The sequence below is a fragment of the Nyctibius grandis genome, chromosome 31, assembly GCF_013368605.1.
Source record: "Nyctibius grandis isolate bNycGra1 chromosome 31, bNycGra1.pri, whole genome shotgun sequence".
NCBI lineage: Eukaryota > Metazoa > Chordata > Aves > Nyctibiiformes > Nyctibiidae > Nyctibius > Nyctibius grandis.
The window spans coordinates 5,805,890-5,826,371 of record NC_090688.1 but is presented as its reverse complement, the minus strand read 5'-3'; the positions used below and the strand labels follow the sequence as shown (position 1 = coordinate 5,826,371).

General features: G+C 39.5%; 1 protein-coding gene across 2 annotated transcripts; it reads left to right on the top strand.

The window, feature by feature from the left end:
* The first annotated feature begins 37 nt into the window (after positions 1 to 37).
* LOC137675028 (scaffold attachment factor B1-like) lies at positions 38 to 20,082 on the top strand. 2 transcript variants are annotated; one of them, XM_068420910.1, is made up of 21 exons: positions 38 to 136; positions 1,894 to 1,981; positions 3,129 to 3,193; positions 3,279 to 3,485; positions 4,841 to 4,903; positions 5,477 to 5,504; positions 6,408 to 6,906; positions 7,337 to 7,386; positions 10,435 to 10,535; positions 12,136 to 12,285; positions 12,381 to 12,457; positions 13,404 to 13,543; positions 13,890 to 13,981; positions 14,370 to 14,476; positions 15,667 to 15,960; positions 16,250 to 16,387; positions 16,884 to 16,926; positions 18,270 to 18,391; positions 19,152 to 19,264; positions 19,391 to 19,442; positions 19,709 to 20,082. In XM_068420910.1, exons 2-21 carry the CDS (start codon positions 1,960 to 1,962, stop codon positions 19,836 to 19,838), a joined length of 2,493 nt encoding a protein of 830 aa, XP_068277011.1. In that variant the 5' UTR covers positions 38 to 136; positions 1,894 to 1,959; the 3' UTR covers positions 19,839 to 20,082. The 2 variants fall into 2 exon arrangements, with proteins under 2 accessions (XP_068277011.1, XP_068277010.1); XM_068420909.1 differs by having other exon boundaries at positions 57 to 394.
* Positions 20,083 to 20,482: the final 400 nt, after the last annotated feature.

The window sequence follows — 20,482 nt, the reverse complement described above, 5'->3', positions numbered from 1 at the left end:
CTTTCTTCCAGGCCCCGCCTTCCCCCTCCCCCCTGCTCGTCGTCACCCTTCTCTCCGAGCCTGCGCGTAGCGGGCTTTTTCCCCCCTCCCCTCGGCGCGTCTTGGCCTCCCCACCATTTTGTGCTGTGATCGCAAGGTTAGCTGCTTGATTGTGCCGTATTCTCCCGTGCGTTCGGGCTTGAGACGGAATATCGAAGGGGCCTTGATGGCGGAGAGTCAATCAGTGGCCGGGCTGGGGGACTTCACATCCCTTGGTGGGGCCGCGGCTCTCGGCTCAGAACCCGAAACCCGGAGACTGAGCGAGCTGCGCGTCATCGACCTGCGGGCCGAGCTCAAACGCCGTAACCTAGACAGCGGCGGCAACAAGAGTGTTCTCATGGAGCGGCTGAGGAAGGTGAAGCGCAAACCCGGCGGGAGAGGGGGCGGGGAGGTGTCATCCGGGTCCTTTGTCCCCGGCCCGAGGGCGCTTGGCGCATGCGCGCGCGGAGACTAGCCCGGCGGCGCGGCGCCACCGTGTCGGTCCGCTGCATCCCGGCGCTGGCCCCGGGGAGCCGCGAGGTGTACTTTAGCACCAGCGTGCTGCTTTCTTTGGGCCGCTGTAGAGCCGTTGCCCTTGCGGGGACCGCCGGCAGCCCCGCAGCTGCGCTGCTTCTTGCCACCGCCCCGAACCCCCCAGCGGAGACCATATCCGCCCGCTCGCGCTCCTGCTTGCGGGCAGCCGCGCCGCCGCCCGCACCTCAGCCGTTCCTTTGGAGTGCTGCTCTGATTTCTCTCCGCAGTGGCCCCGGTCTCTCCCTCTTTCCCTCTCTCTGTCGTACGCGCTTCCTTCCCCGACTTCCTCTCCCGTTCCCCCAGCCTATGCACACGCTCCCCTTTCCCATATCTCTTCTCCTGCTTTCTCTGTACACACTTCACCTGAGTCTATCTCTCCCATCTCTCCGGAATGTATTTTCTCAGACTTCCGGGAGGCCAGAACAGCGTAGTCGGTCTTGACCCTTTTATGGATTCTAATAGGGCTACACGTTGAGAAAAAAATACTGTCAGATGCGCTTGAGCTCCTCTAGGGGTCACTCTCGGTTTTATACAGCTAAAGCGCTCTTCTGCTGGGTAGGGAGCCTTGTTTACAGATGAGGGGAACTTTACTTTTCAATCATAGCTTGATTTGGCTGTGGGGTTGTGTTACAACACCTTACTATTCCGTGTTTCCAACGGCTGATATTGGTCCCTGGCCGTATGACCTGAACTAGGGTCACACAGTAATGTTTCCATCTGGAAAATCACAGAATCACGGAATCAAAATCCTTAAAAATGCTGTTGTGGTCTAACCCTAGTAGGCAGCTAAGCACCACATGGCTGCTCGCTCGGCATGCTCCCCCCAGCAGGGTAGGGAGGAGAATTGGAAGGGTAAAAGTGAGAGAAAACTTGTCGATCAAGGTAAAGATAGTTTAATAATTTTAAAAAATGGAAGGGCAAAAAACACAACAGAGAGGAGGAAAAAGAAAGAAACACCCAAGAAAAGCAAGTGATGTAAAAGAAAACGATTGCTTATCGTTGACCGACTGATGCAGAGCCAGTCCCTGAGTAGTCGCAGCCCCACCAGCTTCCACCTCCACCAGTTTTATTGCTGAGCATGACATCATATGGTCTGGAATATCCCTTTGGTCAGTTGGGGTCAGCTGTCCCAGCTGTGTCCCCTCCCAACTCGTACACCTCCAGCCTGCTCACTGGCAGGGCAGCGTGAGAAGCAGAAAAGGCCTTGATCAACACTGTTGTCAGCACAAATCCAAAACGTAGCCCCATACAAGCTACTGTGAAGAAATTTATCCCATCCAAAACCAGTACAAATGCACACCAACAAACAATATAATAATGTCATGCTGCTGTCTCCAATAGGCCATTGAGGATGAAGGAGGAGATCCTGATGAAATTCCTGTGGCCTCAGAACTGACCAACAAGAGAATGCCAAAAAGAAATAGCAAAGGTACGGAGCCTAGACAAATACAGTTTGCTTGTTTCCATGTAGCCAGAACTTAGCATACGATGTTGATTTCTTCTGTTTCATTGGTTTAATTTAAAAAAAAAAAAGCTTTTTCCCTTATGGAAAGCGGTAAAACTGTGTTGCACTAGTAGGCGATAACAAGTTTAAACAATAATATGACACCTAACCATACTTACGTTAGCAAGTCTTGAAACCTGTAGATGAGACCGTAAGTTGCGTGTGTTTGTACTTCTGACCGTGAGTCTAGAATTGTGTCAGGTACGCAGCAAGCAGCTGCAGCATAAGCTCCCATGGAAATCTCTGCCAGTGTATATTAAGGTGGCTCCACAACACCCCAGGTATTAATTTCCTTGCCATAACTATATACATTTTCCTTTTTTCATAGAAGCCCTTGAACCTCCATCATCATTGGGATATGTTTTTAGATGCGAGAAGTTACAGTGGGAATAATTAGAACCATTGTTGCACAAATAACAAACGTATAACTTTTGTTAGTGTCATATTTCATTTTATAACTGTCATTTTGAAAATAAACTCTTCTGCAATAGCTCAGTAGTGATTTAAGTATATTTTGCTTCAAAAACATTAAATATTGTGTGGGCCATGTTACGTGTGGTTTATTTGAATTGCTCAGAGCCAGTTCTTAAAAGATACTTTCTGAAACTTACTTTTAAGCTGCTTCCTTTAAGATAATGGAGTAAAAATAGAGAAAGAGCAGTGTTCTTGAATAGCGATACAAGTTTGATGGTGACAGATGTACCTAAACGTGATCTGTGTGTCCAGGATCTTAAAAGTGAAGACTAATTTTAAATCAGTTTAACTATTTAGTTGTCTAAATGGTAAGAGGGAGGTTTTTTGTAACAATGATAGGGTGTTTCTTTTAAATGGAGCACTTTCCTGGACAGTGTTGTCTTTTTAGGTATTGAAGTGTTGTGGTTGATGCTCATGCCGTTCGCTTGTATCGCGTGGCAAGTAGTCCTCCGTTATATCCAGACAGATCTGGACTTCTGAATCGCGGTCTTAATGGTTATTTATTGAAACAAACTCAATATTGAATAGATAATTCAATGAAGAGTAGGCGTGTTATGAATTTTAGTGCTATGTCTCACTTCAGTGATACTGTTTTTAGGAAGAAAACCAGAAGAAGAAGGTGTTGAAGACAATGGACTAGAAGAAAACTCTAGAGATGGGCAGGTAAGTGAAATCATGATTGCTGTTACTAAGAATCTGCATCATTTAACCCGCAATAAATACACATCTACCCATTTTCTTTCTGTAGGAGGATATCGAAGCAAGTTTGGATACCTTGCAAGATATTGACATGATGGATATTAGTGTGTTAGATGAAGCTGAAATAGATAACGGCAGTGCTGTAGACTGTGGAGAAGACTATAGTCCTGAAAATATTCTCGATTCTCTGTCTGATAATAAAGACAATGTTGAAGCAGAAATGAAAGAACTTCCAGATCAACTAACAGAAAATGAGGTAAGTGCGTAGAAGTCATTGTAAATTTTCGGAAGGTATCTAATAAGTATATGGGCACATGAGTGAATTATTTCAGTGTAACGGAACGTAGAACATGAATGTGATTTGGGTTCTGTTTCACATTAACAGCTCTCATGTCCTACTCTTTAAGTGGTAAATGTTCTTGGACCTATCAGAAGCTTGAAATGTTCGCAGTAGATGGGTCACAGCCTTCTTCACCTTGCAGTAACATCTTGCTTGCTGTGAAAGAAGCCTGGAATTGAAAGTAATTTTATTAGTTTCGGTGTTCCCTCTTCCCATTTATATGTGTTTAAGTGTATATATGCATATACCCAGCCATCTAGATATTTATATATGTGGAGAGAGAGAAAAATACGTTTTCAACCTATAGATAATTTGGAAATCTTTTCTGCAGAAATAATGCTCTGGTTCAAAGAATTTATGTTGTACAGTTTTCTCACAGAGATTAATAAAACAAGAAAATCTTTATGTATTGTGCCTTGCCCTGTTCTGACATGGCCAGGCTTTTGACTTAGTTTTGAGAGCAACTTGCAATGTCTTTTACAGACAGCACAAGTCTCCTGCTACTGAATGAACAGGGTAGTCTATTATATTCCAGTTATATTCAGTCCCCAAATATTATCCTTCCTTGGATCCTTGTGGTTTTTTTTCATTTTAGGCTGTTCATTCCCAAAACTGAACGTATTATCCTTCCTTACCTCCTTACGTTTTGATTTGGGGGTTTTGGGGGGGTTTTTTTAGGCCTGTGGTGTCTGTCTCAACTTTTTATCATTTACCTTACGAAAACAGAGTCATTGCAATTACATCCAGTTAACCTGAAAGGCCATTTTCCGATGTTTTGTAAATTAGAGCTGTTGCGAATCATGTAACCGATGAGCTTTGGTTGAGTGTTACCATCGGCTCTTAAGGAAGGAAGATTTTGGTGATATGTTTTGTTTTCAAAAAAGTAGAAACCTAAGTCAGCTTCATTTCTAACTTCTTTATTCTGTTGGAAACTAATGAAGTTAAAAAAGTGGGAAAATGGAAAAACATGTTATGTACAGTAACTAGAGAGATGTGAATTAAATTTCCTGTCTAAATAAGAGTAACTTTGAAGTAGACAATGTCATGTTGAAATTAAAATGGAAGGTAACTGGAGAAAGATATTTAATCAAGAATATTTACATGTTGCTCCTCATTCATGGGTCACAATTTAAAGTAGCAATTGAGATCTGACAAATACTGGAAAATATTTCTCATATTATTGCTAGCGAAAATTGAGTACGGTAGTATTTCTCTGTAAGCTAATGTTACTTTTTGTAAGAAATGCTATAATTCCTTTTTCGCTCTTCTAGGAAGATTATGATGAAATTGAAAACAATTTAGATGCCTCTTCTTCTGATTTAATTGAAATGAAGGTAAATTGAAAATGTAGCTGTATTTCAGATTGTTATTATCAGTATTCACTCTGTGCTCGTGCTACAAAAAAGAAAACGTGACCATAATACGAAATTCTAACAGAATCCAAGACATACGTGATCTTGCTCAGAATACACTCTGTCAAATGAGAATGCCCTGTGTTTTTTCCTTACCTGTCAGTCGACTGTCAAGACTTCTTCCACTTTTGTGGCAAATAAAAATGGTCTTATACTGCTGATTTCTTCTTTCTCCTGCTGATTATATCGAGTAGTAGCTGGGTTTGTTTTTCACTCCTCAGCTGATGTGGTACACAAAGATAGTTTAATGGACTCTTGAACAAGTTAGATATGAGAACGCAATTGTGACTGGTTCTTTGATTTGGCTTTTAACGTGCCAGAAAAAGAACCTATATAAAATACTTAGTTCCAGTGGATGGGGAAAAAAAAAGTGCTAAATGTAGTCGATGAATTTGTGTAGTTTTCAATCTTGGGATTGGGCAGGGGATTGCTATTATTCTGTGTTGCAAAATGCGTTTTATAAAATCCTCATTCTGTGTTTATTTTCCCAAACAGAAAACGGAGAAGCTACGCTTGGAGCCAGGTACTGTTAAAGAAAAACATATTCCTGTCTTTTCAACTAATACTTTTTAAACCATTAACTATTAAAAAAACAAGCAAACAAACATAATTTGCATTATTTTTGTGATGGACAATCCAGATCATGCAGGGTCATAGAGATTGGAAACCCAATCATATCCCCAGATCTGTGAAGTGATGCTTGTCATCTTTGAATTATTTCCAGTGAAATGAAATGGTTTAAAAACCTGTTAAACTACATAAATGGATTTAGAGAAGTTAATCACAGTGTAAAAGCTAAAGATTCTACTTGTAAACAGATCTTGTGATATCGCACACACCTTAACTCTGTTACTGAGTAGAGAGCAGTGAAAGCAGTAAACAGATATTGTAGGGCATTAAAATGTAAAGATTAGGTACTGGATACAGAAGAAAGAAGAGAGTTTCTTCATGGAAATTTCATACAGATACTTTTCACTTTCTGGACTGCAAACACACTCATGCACCATCAGAAGATGCCCATTTCTCATGTTGGACTGTCTGCTAAAAGAATGTCACAGAAATTTAAAAATTGAACTCTCAGTGCCTTGATACGTTCAGTTAAGCATCTCGGACTCTGGAAGCTAACTAGAGAAGAAACAGAGCTGAACGATTTCATGAAGAATATCAAGGATCAGCCAGAAGGTTTTTGTTAAATCTGTGGGGGCATTTTTCTTCCTTGTTAACATTTTAGGGCTGATTTGCTAGCTTGTCAGACAGCAGTTAGCGTAGTACTTTTCACACTGTGTACACTAGGGTTTTCCAATCTCTGTGTAGCTTAGAAGTTCTCTTGGTGTTAGTGTGGCAGCCATGCCAGTTCCACATTTGTGATTGCTGTATTTCCCTGGTGATTAAATCTTGTGCCATTCTATTCCTGTTAAATCCGTAGAAAATGAGAAAATACTCGACATTTTGGGGGAAACTTGTAAATCTGAACTACTTAACGAAGAATCTTCCGAAGCGGAGCGGCCGCATGCACAGGAAACGAGTAACGTGGTGCCAGGCAAGAGGCTAGCAGAGGAAGAGGACGCTCTTGCTGCCGCTCAGTTGGAGGAAGATGCTTTAGATTTGGACAGCAAATCAGCACAAGCTATGGCAAGGAAGGAAGCAAAGCGTTTAGTTGTAGCAAAAGGGGAGACAAGTGAACAGACAATAGAGGAAGAGAAACCGGACTCTGAATCTTTAGTAGTAGAGACCCTAAGCGATCAGAGTAGCAAACGCTCCCAAGGCCCGGAAGCCTCTAGTGGGGAAACAGCGGAAAAAGGCGCAGGTCCTGAAGCCAAAGATAGCAAAGAAGGTGGCAAGAAAACAGAAGACAAAGCTAATTCTGAGGAATCCCCTGCTACTAAAGAGTCCTCAACCAGTGAGGGCGGTGATCAGAAAAAGAGGTTTGTTTTTTCTCCGTTATAGACCAGATGCTATCTTTTTTCATTGGTCGTTAAGTGATGCGAATAAGCTGTTTCCTTCAATTGGCCACCGCGACTGATGAAATTGTAGCCTATTCCTAAAGAGTCTGTTTTTATTTCTCCATGTGCCGATCTTTCTTTTTTTTTAACCACGAAGGGTTTGATTTCTTTCCTTCCTCAACCTTCAAAGGTTGTTGTCTTAAATTACTCTTATTCGTAAACATCTTCCTAATATGTGTCTGTTTAAGAATCTGACTTCGTTATTTCTTGTCAGATTTCTTAAATCAAGTATACAAAGGTGTGTTTTCATTTGCAACGTATTTTCTGGTAGGTATTTAATTTTAGCATCTTTCATAGTTTATAGTTAGTCACTGTTCTTTCTGACTTGAATAATGTGGTGTTTTGTCTTTAGCCCTGTTGAGGAGGACAGAGCTACAAAGATAATCTCAAAGGACGAGAAAGGTAAGTTTCTTTTCAAAAATAGAACTTTAATGATTGCTCAAAGGACTTGTTTTTGTATTGGATGGGGTATTTCAGCGAAAAAGCATTGGCATCTGTGCAGTTGTTAAATATCATAAATTATCCACCTCTTTCTGGATTTTTGTAATCTATTTATGCCAAAAAAACTATTTTCCTTTTATGCATTTTCTAAGGATATCTTTGTTGCACCCTTTTGTTTGTATCTTGATCTTCAAAGGTAGACATTAATAACGTGCCAAATACGTCCTTCATGGCACTGAAGGTGCTTACCAGCAGCTGTTAGTGAGTCGAGAGCCTTTCGCAATTGTGTTTGCTTTACTATGCACTTGTGATTCTTCTTACTGTCTTCTCTTCTTCTGTTTTGCTGAAATAATTTGGAATCTAGTATTCACATACTTAAATGCCACAGAAAGTTCAGCTTAACATTGTTTTCAAATTAGATTGGCATTATTAAATCTTTGTCCATCCAGATCCTATTTACGGTGCAAATATGCATCGTAAGCAAGATGAAAATTTCTCGATCAACAGTGTCAGGTGCATGCTCCTTCTTTTTATCATACTTCTTCCTTTTAATACATCAGGCTGCTCAGACTTTGCATCTCACCCCACCTATCTATTGTGTCTTACCTGACCAGGGCAGAAAATTTAGAACTGACTGTTAACATTCTTCTTAGGTACTTCAGGCAGGTAGTTCAGCACTGTAAGCGTGTAAGTTCCAGCAATTCCTATAATAGGCAAGAAACTTGTTATGAGCTCTGTCTACCGACTCGACAGGCAGAATTTGTGTGGTTTTAATTGGGTTTTACAACACAGACTGAACTCATTGTCAGCTGTTTTTTCCAAGATCCGGGGTTATACCTGTGTGCAACCTACTGGACCTCACCGTAAGCTCCATTAGGGTCTGTTTACTCCTCACTTATGGTCTGTAATCTTCTGTTCTCTTAATTCAGAATATTTAAAGGAGTGTTTTGAACATGCTGTCATTCACCCAAGGACTTGAGTGTATTTTTTTGTGGACTGGGAAAACTCTTCTTGAAGTTTGCATTCAAAACAGCCTTCAGGAAGTTGGGTGACTGCTAACAACCTTGCCCCTGCATACCTTCCTTCAAAGGGTGTGCTGTGTGCCATAACGTGTTTAAATCATTTTCTGGTTTAGTAAACAGCACCGGGGAGAGGTAGCTACTTGACTATGTAACTTTCTCTGCATGCAGAGCAAAGCGGTTGAGCCGGAAGAAAGGTACAGAACTATACCTTTCAGATCTATACCTATACAGAACTGCCAGTCAGTTCTGACTCACACGTTGCTATTTCTGCACCTGTATGAAAGGATTTTATTTAGGATGAGGAATTTTCCACGTTCCATGCATTCATTATGACAGCTGTATTAATAAGAATGTAGAAAAGTAAATTTATGAGCTCTTAAGTCTGAGGAACTTTGCAGTAGATTTACGCGTATCCGAAAGATATCACCAGTGTTGAGGGTTGGCTCCCAATACCTGGATCGTTCTAGTTTCTAAGTTAGAGAAGATTTTATAGTCCCAGTCTTTCTTGGTCTTAAAAGTGCAATACCATTTCAGGAGTGCCTCTTTAAGTCTTATGGGAGGGCAAAAATTGGAGATGTTAAGACTGATTGAAGCTTATTCAAAAAGGGCATTAATGTAGTTTAAACAATCTAAAAACTCATTGGTAAAATAGAAGAAAGTGCTCGTTTTTCTCTTTATCCATGATGTGGTGTCAGTGTAACTGCAGGTGGCTGTTTTAAAATTCTAGAGGAAGCGTGCGGAGTAAGAGCATCAAAGCCTGTGGCTCAGCTTTTTGAAACACCCATACAGTGTCATGAAACACCTTTGTCCGTGCAGTTCTTGAGACTAGAAGATGACAGGTGTAGACTTGGTCTCCTTTATACAAAAGACCTATCTTTTTTTTTTTTAAGAGATTGGCACAAATGATTGTATCCTTCCCTAGGGAACTTGTATAAATATAACAACGATGTTCTCAGTGCTAAGCTCATGTTTGAGACAATAGCAAAAATTATCAGGAAGTAAGAGATGGACAGAGACACAAATAAAGTAGCATTTTAGAAAGGTTCTGGAGGAAATGTCTCCCCTCAATTGAACCAGTTCTGAGAAATTCCATATATCACCAAAAAAAAACAAAAGGCAGATGGAAGCAGGTAGCTGGACTGAAACATGCTTCACTCCATTCATTGAAGCCTTGGAACTGAACACTACCAAGACTGATAAAAGGACAGTGAAGACATTTCAAAAGAGACTGGAAACAGTATCCCTGCGTAAGTGCTTCGCGTTGAAATGCAAACACTAAAACTTGGAGTTCAGCTCAGACGCTTTTTAATCACTAGACGTTGGGTTTTCAGACTTTACAAGTATATAGGCATTTATAAAATCATCTTTCTATTTTAGATGCCAAATTGTTCTGTAGTTCTTGCATAGTTAAAGAAAGCTAGGTCTTCTCTCACTCCTATAACTGAAGTCACAGGCTTCATACCCCAACTGTGGAATCTGTGCGGGCAGAAATAGGAGAGAAATTTTCTTGCTTTATGGTGAATGTCTTTCCTTGAGGGGGTACAGTTAATCATTCCTTTGGAGTCCAGGAGATAAGGAGGGCAAGACATGAGCATACATGGGTACTAACACAGTTCCTGCAACTCTAGCAGGTCTTCTGTCTTTTCCTGTAGGTGCAGAATTACTGAGATCTATCCAGGCACATTCTGAAGAGCCACAGTTACTTCAGAGATGCCCTAGTCCAGTTTCTTGAAGAATGACATAACATAGTTCTGTTGCATGTATCAAAGCTTGTAGTTCCATCTTAAAAGTTTTTGGACTTGTAATACTATTTGCCTTCAGGAATGTGAATCATGGAGGGAGAATGTTATGCATTACGTTTCATTTGCTCTCTGATTTAAAAAAATAAAAGATTTGTGGAACTGGTTCTTTTTAATTCAGAAGTAGTTGTTGAAATAATTAGGATTTTGGGTATGTTTTGGTTGTGTGTGTTTGTTTTCCTAATTAGGTCGCACTGCTAGCGGTTCTGGTAGAAACTTTTGGGTGAGTGGACTGGCTTCCACTACCAGAGCTACAGATTTGAAGAATCTGTTTAGCAAATATGGGAAGGTAAGGGTTGGTTTGGTTTGGTTTTTTTCACTTGAAACTGTTTTAATAAGACTTCTTAAGCTCCTGTCACTGAAAATACCAGTGAAAGGAATCAAATTATCAAAAATATTGTGGGATATCAAGGAAAAAATTGCTGAAGTACACACTGAATGAATGTTTCTTTATTCTGTTGTTCACTTCCAAACAAATATAAAATTCCATTTATGGTCCTTTATTTGAAACAGTCAGTGACTGTTTACATATACCTCTGTCTCCTGTGCTGTAGTATAGTATCTTCACCCATTGGAAATTCACAGTGAACAGTGAATTTAACATTGTTTATTAAAGTCTTCCTTAGGACTAAGTAAAACATGCAGGAAATGTTGAAACATAATTATTGGGGAATATCTTAAGAATTGCTTTGATAACTGAAGTTTTATTTTTGTCTGAAGTTGGCAGTTGCTTTAAAAAGCACTTGTTTGGGTAGTTTTGGGGGTTTTCTGGTTTGGTTTGCGGGGGTCGGGGTCGGTGGGGGGGCGGCAGTTCCTGCAGTTGTTATTAATGATAGACAAAATGGCAAGTTAAATCTCCCTGTCAGTTGGGAAATTGAAAGAGCTAGTTTAATAGAAGACCGATGTCAGGGACATCAGTAAGGATTTTTGTCAAACCTTTGAAGCCTGTTTAAAGATGACTGTCAGCAGATTGTAGTAAAAGAAAACTGTATGTGCTAGCAATCTGCTATTGGTTTAACTAATGAAAATACTCTAGAACTTAATTGTGATTTTTTACAATAGTTACAAACATAGATTAAATGTAGCACAGCTTTGAGTTTGTCTGAAAATCATGAGACTAGTAAAACCTCTTTAACGTTCCTTGTAACAATAAAAATGCAATACTTCCATTTATTTGTTCAGAATTCCATCTGGTAACCTGGAACGTTGATAACAGAGATATACCACAAAATTTTAAATGTAATTAAAAACTATGTGACAGCCAACATAGTATTTGCCTCTACTTAGATGCCATGGTAACATTTAGTCGTTAAAATAAAATTACTGTTATTTTCCTCGGAGTATTAGCAAAGGCAAAGCTTCCTAGAAGTAGATGCACATCTGCAATAAATCAAATGCTCCAAAGTATGTTGTTTATTCAGCTGTACTTAAAAGTACGACACTTCTGTGAAATATGATTGATTTCTGAAATACAAAGTGAGCTGTATTGAATATATGAGTGTAAGTAAGCACCATTTATGAAAACAGGTGTTTTATGTGGGCTTTTTCAAGTTATACTTCTTGGGGAAACTTCCTGCTTCTTAAACAGGACTGTAGCTAACATTGTGGGTCTGCCTCTTAGCAGAAAACATTTTTTTGAGGGGAGGTGGGACTTAGCAGTTGAGCTAGAATTAGCATGTGGGTGGAAATTGGCTTTTGCAGTGTTGCATTGACAACAGAAGCATGACTCCAAGCAATGCTCCTTTTGTATTTGTTAATCTCTTAAAAATAGAAATTTCCTGAATGATGATGGACAGGAATAAAACACAGTAGAAATTGAGCTTGTACTTGTTGCTGTTAAATGGCGGGCACTTGTTACAGTGAGTGTAATACCCCGTTATTTTGGAAAGGTTGTAGGTGCAAAAGTGGTCACCAATGCTCGCAGTCCTGGTGCTCGCTGTTACGGCTTTGTTACAATGTCTACAGCTGAGGAAGCAACAAAGTGCATTACTCACCTCCACAAAACAGAGTTACATGGGAAAATAATTTCTGTAGAAAAAGTGAGTACTGATTCTTAAAGATATCCCATTACAATCAGATTGTACAAATGATTGAGACCACATTCTCAGCTGATGATGCACAAAATAAATTTCAGGCAAAAAATGAACCTGCTGGGAAGAAGCCAAATGAAAAAAAAGAGAACGAAGCAAAGAAAGAAACAGTCAGTGAGAGGTACTGTTCTGAAAATTCTCTGTCCAAAGGTGTTTTGCTGTTCTTCAGTCTATGTTGATTTGTGAGGAAAAACAAAGTTACGGTAAGAATTTCTGGGCCAAACATTCAAAAAGAGCGATAGATGCATTTTTCCAACTTTTACTGCAAGATAAACTTCTGTGGACGTTCAGTGCCTATCTTAACATGTTTCTGTTATGTGCTTTAAGGTAGGCATTGGAAAGTTGCATTTTCAAGCATTATTTAGCTATATTTGGTTTTTAGTTGCACTTTCAAGCATTATTTAGCTATATCTGGGTTTTAGTAAAGGTGGTGGTGCTTTCATATCATAAATCTATACGAAAAGCCATTTGAGAATTTTGTTAAATTTTTCTCTCATTGGAATAGGGCTTTCTGAGGTGGTTGTGGTCACAAAGATCAGTTGTCCAAGATCCTGTTTCCAGAACATGTTGCTCTTCAGCACTATGCTTTTTCTCTCTAGCGTTACAGAAAGTAGCTGAAAAAGACACTGAGAAAGTGAATAAGTCATGAAGTCCTTTGTTTTAATTACCTTCTTGAGGCATAGCTCCTATTAAATGCTATTTGCTGAGAAGTTTTTGCTTTTATTTCACCTAGTTGCCTGACAAAAATGGTTCACATCGGCACTTCATAATTGCCATGTTATATAAGAAACTTTGTGGGCATTAAGCACATGGTGGTGTGAATTTTTCCTTTTGCCTCCAGTTGAGATACCTAAATCACGGCCAACTCTTTATGGCAACTGCACAGCATGGTCTGATTGTCTTATTTTATGGTGTAGGAAGTAGTAGAAGAAAATCTTTGGAAATCTAATTATGACTGTCTTATCACATCAGAAATCTACTTTGTTACTGTGTTGCTAGCATTCTCCTTTAATTTTCTTGTTTCGTACTCTGTATTAGTCTAATCTATATCAATATCTTATCTATAGACCTGGCAGTGTTAAAAGGGATGAGAAATCTGACCAAAAAGATGAGCCTAAAAAGACAGAAGACAAAGATGAAAAGGAAAAAAAAGATAAAGATGAACTGAAGTCTAGTTCGTCAGATCAACCTAAAACTATTAAGTCAGGTAATTTGGCTATTCTTTTTTTCATAGAATAAAAGAAATGGTGAAGTATGAATAATTAATTGTAGGTAGTTCTTTCCAAAGAACTGTCAATATTCTAGAATTATTTCTCATTCTTAGCTGGAAATCCAGAAGGTATAAAGAGGCCAGGGGGAGGGGAGGGTGTTTGTGTCATCCTTAACAGAAGCATTTGGAATAGGTGTAGTGAAAAAAATATTTTTGAAGAGAGGGTTAAATGCCTGTTACCACATTTTAGAGAACATAACTTCTGGCATAGCAACGAGTGGTGTAGGTTATGTAGTTTGATTGTTTTTTCCATATCTTTCCCCTCAACCTCTGATTTATTTAGGAAATAAAGGAACAGAGAGAACAGTAGTAATGGATAAATCCAAAGGAGAACCTGTTATTAGTGTGAAAACATCAACTGCATCAAAAGACAGAGTAAGTAACATTTCTGCATGGGAAACATTATGTGGCAGTTTTCCTTAGAAACAAATACTGAATCCTGCTACATATAACCCACGCTTGTCTTACCGATTTGTCCAATTAAGAGTTTCTATAATATGGACTTAGATCTTAATTAGTAAAATACCTTTCATACAGCTCATACCATATTCAGCAATGAAATCCTGCCAAACAAATATGGGAAGTATTCCTGTGTTAATATATGGTGTGTCTGTAATGTTAAAAAAAGAAGAGCTTTTTTTAAAAATGTGGGGACCAAGCTTTGAGACATGATATGTATGAATGGAAACGGAGCTTCGTTTGTGATAGTTGTCCTTTTATATATGTACTCCATTACGTTTCTCTACTTCAATATTAAATACAGAGCATTAAGAGCCAGGATCGCAAATCAGAGAGCAGAGAGAGACAAGGCATCGTGCCATTTGACAAAATTAAAGCACAGCGAAAAATGAGGGAGGCAGAGCAGCGCCGGTAAGAGCCACAGTGAAATTGTTGGAGATTTTTTTTTTCTAGAATGAATATAATTTTCTCTTGATTAAAATGACTAAGAGATAAAGAGGGATTGGATTTGTTTTTTACTTGTAATTTATATGTTTGTGGGTCATGTATCTGTTGAATTGTGAAATCTCCAATTACTGACTCCGTTAATACTAAGCTTGAAATTGTGTTTGGGGGAAAAAAAAATGCAGTTTGTTTTTTGTTCTTTTTCCATGTCCTAGATTTTGTGGGTTTGCTGCTCTCCATAGCTGAGCATGCATTATGGTAGAGGTGAAATGATAATTCTAAACTTGCCACACTCAAACATACAGGGAAAGGCCAGGAGAAAAGTCTTTCTCAGAATAAGACCTCCTCTTTTTTTCATATCAAAGTCTCTGTAGTGTTTGAAATAAAAAAAAGTTTAATATTTTTGTATTTAAATACATTGTGACTATAGAGAAATTGAGGGGTTTTCCAGCAACCATTCAAAGTTTCCACATTGTATCTTTCTAGTTAAGAACCTAATTCAGGTATTTAATTATTTTTGGTGGGGTTTTATTTCTGTTTTCATGATGTTTAATACAGGATAAAGGTGGTGATGGCCATACTTCAAATTCCTTACTAAAACTGTGACCTGAATTCCGTCTTAAAACGCTTTCCACACATTACAAAGCTCTCTTACTTACCTAAAGTAAGTTGAATTGGACAGGGGGAAAATGCTTTCATCATTCTTACTGGAGAGGAAAAAGTTTCTCTCTCGTAGGTAGATTTCTGAGCCTTAGTGGAGTCATATTATCCAGCATACCGTTCTGGCTTCTTCAGAGTTGGATATTTTATTTGAGCAGAAGGAATGAACTTGGGGCATTTGGATTCAAATTATCCTGACCATATAGGATTATTTGCCCCCACAGGTGGGTTTTGTGGGAGTAATATGGTCAGTCTCTAAATATAACTAATTCATGTGTACACTGCGTGTCTTCCCTCCATGCTCTCCCTCCCACCCACACACACACCCCCTCCCCCGGTATAATTTCAAGGAGCTGATGCAAGTTTGCAGTCACTGTGGTTTTACTTTTTAATACTTTTTTTTTCTTTTTTTTCTTTTTTTTTTTTCCTTTTTTTTTCCTTTTTAACTTCATTTGTTGAAATATTAGATCTGTAACCTTTTGTTTCTGTTAAAATAGCACACGTGAGCGTCGGGAGAGACAGCAGCACCTGCAGACTATCCGAGAACGAGAAGAAAGGGAGAGGCTTGAGATTGCTCGTGAGAGACTGGAAATTGAAAGGCAGCGTCTTGAACGAGAACGGATGGAAAGAGAAAGACTGGAAAGAGAACGAATGCACATAGAGCACGAAAGAAGAAGAGAACAAGATCGCATTCAGCGAGAAAGAGAAGAGCTGCGACGCCAGCATGAGCAACTGCGCTATGAACAAGAACGTCGGTCTGCAATGAGAAGACCATATGACATAGACGGCAGGTAAAGCCAGCAAATAGAAGTGATGGAAGTGGAAAACATTGCTGCCAGGTTCTGCCTCGTCAGCCTGTGCTATAAAAAGCTATCTGTATGCTCTTGGCTTCCATTAATCAGCAGTTGTTGATTGCATTGAGGTGATCAAGTTCAATAGCCCCAGTCAAACTGTCCTCTCTGAGGTTTTTCAGCTCCCTTTTGAACTTAATTACACTTCTTATGGTTTGCACAGTTTGGAAGGACAGAACAATATCAAAAGTAATTACCTTGACTAAAATGAGTATGTTTGTTCTTTCAGGAGAGATGATCCGTACTGGCCAGAGACAAAACGAATGGCAATGAATGATAGGTACCATTCAGATTTCAGTCGCCAGGATCGCTTCCATGACTTTGATCACAGGGATCGTGGCCGTTATCAAGACCATTCAATAGACAGGTTGGTGTCTTGCCTCCACTATGTTACCTGAAATCAAAAGACAAATATGTACCTAATGTCACGTTTTGCTGCCTTCACTGTGTGTTTGGTTTGCATTTTATTTTTTAAGTGTGCCTTAGTGGCTGTGGACTTTTTCTTATATAACCACGAAGAGATCTGTACCATACCATGAGTTAAACCTTCTGGCAGGCTTGTTCAGTGTGTTCTTGTGATGCTGGTTCACACATTTATAGGATTCTGAAAAATTTCTATATAATATTGTAGGCACCTAGCATCCTAACGAGAATATTCTGGTTTATACCTTAGGACTAACTGGGTTCTCCAGGAATCCAAAGTGTGTCATGGTTTCCATATGTTCCAACAGTTTGTGACTTTTGTAGATAATGTTGGCACTACATGGAAGCAGAATTTTTCATCTGTGTTGTTACATAGTTGGATTTTTATAGACAGCTGTATGTTTTACTACCACAGTCTGATTTTAATTGTCTGTTTGTAGGAGAGATGGATCAAGGACAATGATGGGAGACCGAGATGGACAAGTGAGTTGCTTTATAAAGCTACAGAAACATCTTTTAACTTCTTAGAACCTGTTTTTCTATAGTGTGTGTCAGATTAAATTATATATCCAAAAATATGTATCGGTAACCAGATTGTCTTATTTTCTTTAATAAGATGAAATTTAGTTCAAAGACTTGTTTATTATAAAAGTTAGGTATAGTTATTCTGATACAAATCAAACAAGTGAATTGTGTCAAAAAGGCAGAGTATTACAAAAGATTACGTAGAAAAGGCAAAGGTACAAAGTACACATAAAATCCACTCTATGAGGTTGCATGGAAATAACAGCAGAACTAGTAGGGATGTTTGCATGTGTTTGAGGGCTGGGGGAAAGACCTTCAGGGCATGTTCAAGCAGTGAGAGATTAATTCTTTGGAGTCATGGAATCCTCCAGTGCCTTTACCAATGGCTAAGCTGTGAGATGCAGAGGGACCTGGATAGGCTGGAGAATTGGGTGGAGGGGAGTATCATTAAGTTCAACAAGGGGAAATGCAAAGTCCTGCTACTGGGGAGGAATAACCCTGTGCAGCAGCATGTGCGTGGGAACAACCAGATGAAAAGTAGTTTTGCAGAGAAGGACCTTGGAGTTGTGGTGGACAACAAGCTGACCATGAGTCAGCCTTGCACCCTCCTGGCAAAGAAGGTGAGTAGCGTGCTGGGCTGCCTGAGTATTGCCAGAAGGTCAAAGGAGGTGATCCTTCCTCTTTACTTGGCACCCATCTGGTGTACTGTGTCCCGTGCTGGGCTCCCCAGTACAAGAAAGATAAGACCTTACTGGAGTAAGTGCAGCCTGGGGCCACAAAGACGATTAAGGGCCTGGGGCGTCTTTTGTATGAGGAGAGGCTGAGAGAGCTGGGACCATTCAGCCTGGAGAATAGAAGGCTCAGGGGTTATCTTATCAATGTGCATTGATACTTCACGGGAGGGAGGGTATGGAGAAGATGGAGCCAGGCTCTACTCAGTAGTGCCCACTGACAGGACAAGAGTCAATGAGCACAAACTGAAACACAGGAAATTTCATCTGAAGACAAAACAAATCACTTTTTAAAAAAAAAAAAAAATTGTGAAGGTGGTCAAACACTGGAACAGGTTGCTTGGGGAGGTTGTGAAGTTTCCAGCTATGAAGATACTCAAAATCTGATGGGAGACTCTTCTGGACAGCCTGCCCTGGCTGACCCTGCTTGAGCAGGGGGGTTGGGCTAGATGGTATCAGGAGGTCCCTTCTATCCTAAATGATTCTGAGATTGAGTAATTACAGCTGAGCAACTTCAAACAATTAAAGAGTCTGTTTTGGCCAGTCCTGTAAGTGTTCTTTGCCTTTTAGCATTACCCAGACGAGCGCCACGGAGGACCGGACCGTCATTCACGAGACTCTCGGGAGAGTTGGGGTAGCTATGGATCTGACAGAAGAATGAGTGAAAGTAGAGGGATACCCCCACAATCACGGTTAGTATGCTTTACTGAAAAAGTTTTTTCTTGTGCATCTAAGGAATATTTCCATATGTGAAAGTGGGATGCAGTTTTTGGAAGTACGATTCTTTTTTTTTCCAACTTTCACCCGTGTCCCTTCACTGTTGGTTGCATTACAAAGGAGTAGGTCTTTCGCTTGCCTTGTGCATCAGAACATGCATCTTGGCATGTTTTTTTTTTTTTAATAACTTCTCATCTGAAAGTCTTTGTGTTCTCAATTAATTTTACCTAACATTACTATCAAAGCTTGACATTTTCAGGGTAGTGCTTCTTCCCCAGTTTGTAGTTGGTTAGAAGCACCATCTTGTCAGGAAAGGAAAGGAAACATTTGTCATTTGAAAGGAAAACAAGTTAATAAAATCCTTACAGATTGGGGGTGTGTTTTGAGGCTTTGTCTTGTGTTTTTTAATAAGTCCTATGAGTAAGCCAGCCTACAGAAAACACCAAAAATAAATTGACTGGTTAAAGCAATAAGCTAGGATGTTCGGAGTAAACTGGGACATCAATGTAGCATAAACCAGATTAAGGAAATCTTTTTTTTTTTAATTTGTCATATTAGTGGGATTGAACAGGTGGCTTGTTACTGAGATTTGACTTAACATATAGCAATATAAATACAAGATTTGCATGTTCCTTGGTAAAGCATTTGAGTCAGTTTGTGACTTAGTTGTTTTACTTGAATCTATTTTGCGTGCTCTGGCTAATGTGAGAAGGTATGAATTTCATACTCTTGTAGGGATGGACGTGACTGGGGAGATCACGGTCGAAAGTTTGAAGGACATCAAGATCGTTCATGGCAGAGCAGTGTGGATGGAGGAGTGATAGGACGGGATCATGAGAGATGGCAAGGTAGGTTTCTTGTACAACAGCTCGTTAGTTGTGCTACGTAAAGCAGTAAATACAGGCATTATTCTTCTTGGAGATGAAGTAAAACTATTACTGTGAATATAAAGGAAGCATTTGAACCTTTTTTAGGTGGAGGTAGAGGCAGACCTGGCCACGTGATGCATCGTGGAGGCATGTCAGGGTAAGAACTTTAAGAAGAGCAAAATGTTTTTTGCTTAAGGGGTATCTCTTCTATTTAAATTGGCCAAAGAAAAATTTTATGGGCACATCAGTTATCTGATTTGTTATTTAAATGTCAAGGAATTGTGAAATATTCACATGGTTTTTCTATAGTACATCTTATTGAAGAGTGAAAAATCATGCAAAAAGTTTTAAAAGAACGCCCATTATATCAACCTAACTACCAGAGTCACAAGAGAAAATTAAAATGTCTAAATCACTTTCTAGACGTGGAGGTTTCATGCAGGGTGGCAACCCAAGTCAGATGATGCATGGAGGAGGAATGCAAGGAGAAGGATTTGCTGGCCAGGAGAGAGCAAACAGACCTAATGATCCTCGTTTCACCCGTCGCTACTGAATGTATTTTAATTTTTAATGCAAGGTGGCAACTGAAATTAATCCTGTTACCCAGGGTTACCATTAATTGTAACTTATGGGCTACTGTAAGTGTAATTTTTTTAAGCTGCTGCCATATTATGTCACTCAATCCAATGTGAACTCATTTGTTTTGTAATGTGTTCTTCATATCCCATTTAAAATGTTTGTTAATGAAGCATTCCATTTTCCATAAATAAAAGCCAGTTTACAGTTAATTGCTTTGATTCAGCAGTCCCTGGAAAACTAATTTATTCAGCCATATGTTAAACCATGTAACTTTCAAAGATGAAGTATCAAAATGCCTTACAGGTGTCCCTTTGCACTTCCAGTAGGACACAGCTTCCAGAAATACATGAAATACTGTGTTACTTCATACATGTCAAAATCAACTAGCATATGTGCTAGCATGAGAGAATGTTAGTAGATTGCAGTTGTCAAAGTTTGAACACCCTGCCACTGCATGATTGGACAAATTCTGGTTTGAGGGTTGTGGGTTGTTTGGTTTGGTTTTTGCCTGGTGCAACGATTTCTATGGGCTATCAAAAAAAAAAAAAAAAATCCAAACAGCATAGGTGCCTTCTATTTCCCAATTCCAAATAAACTCAGGATAGAGTACTGGTGTAA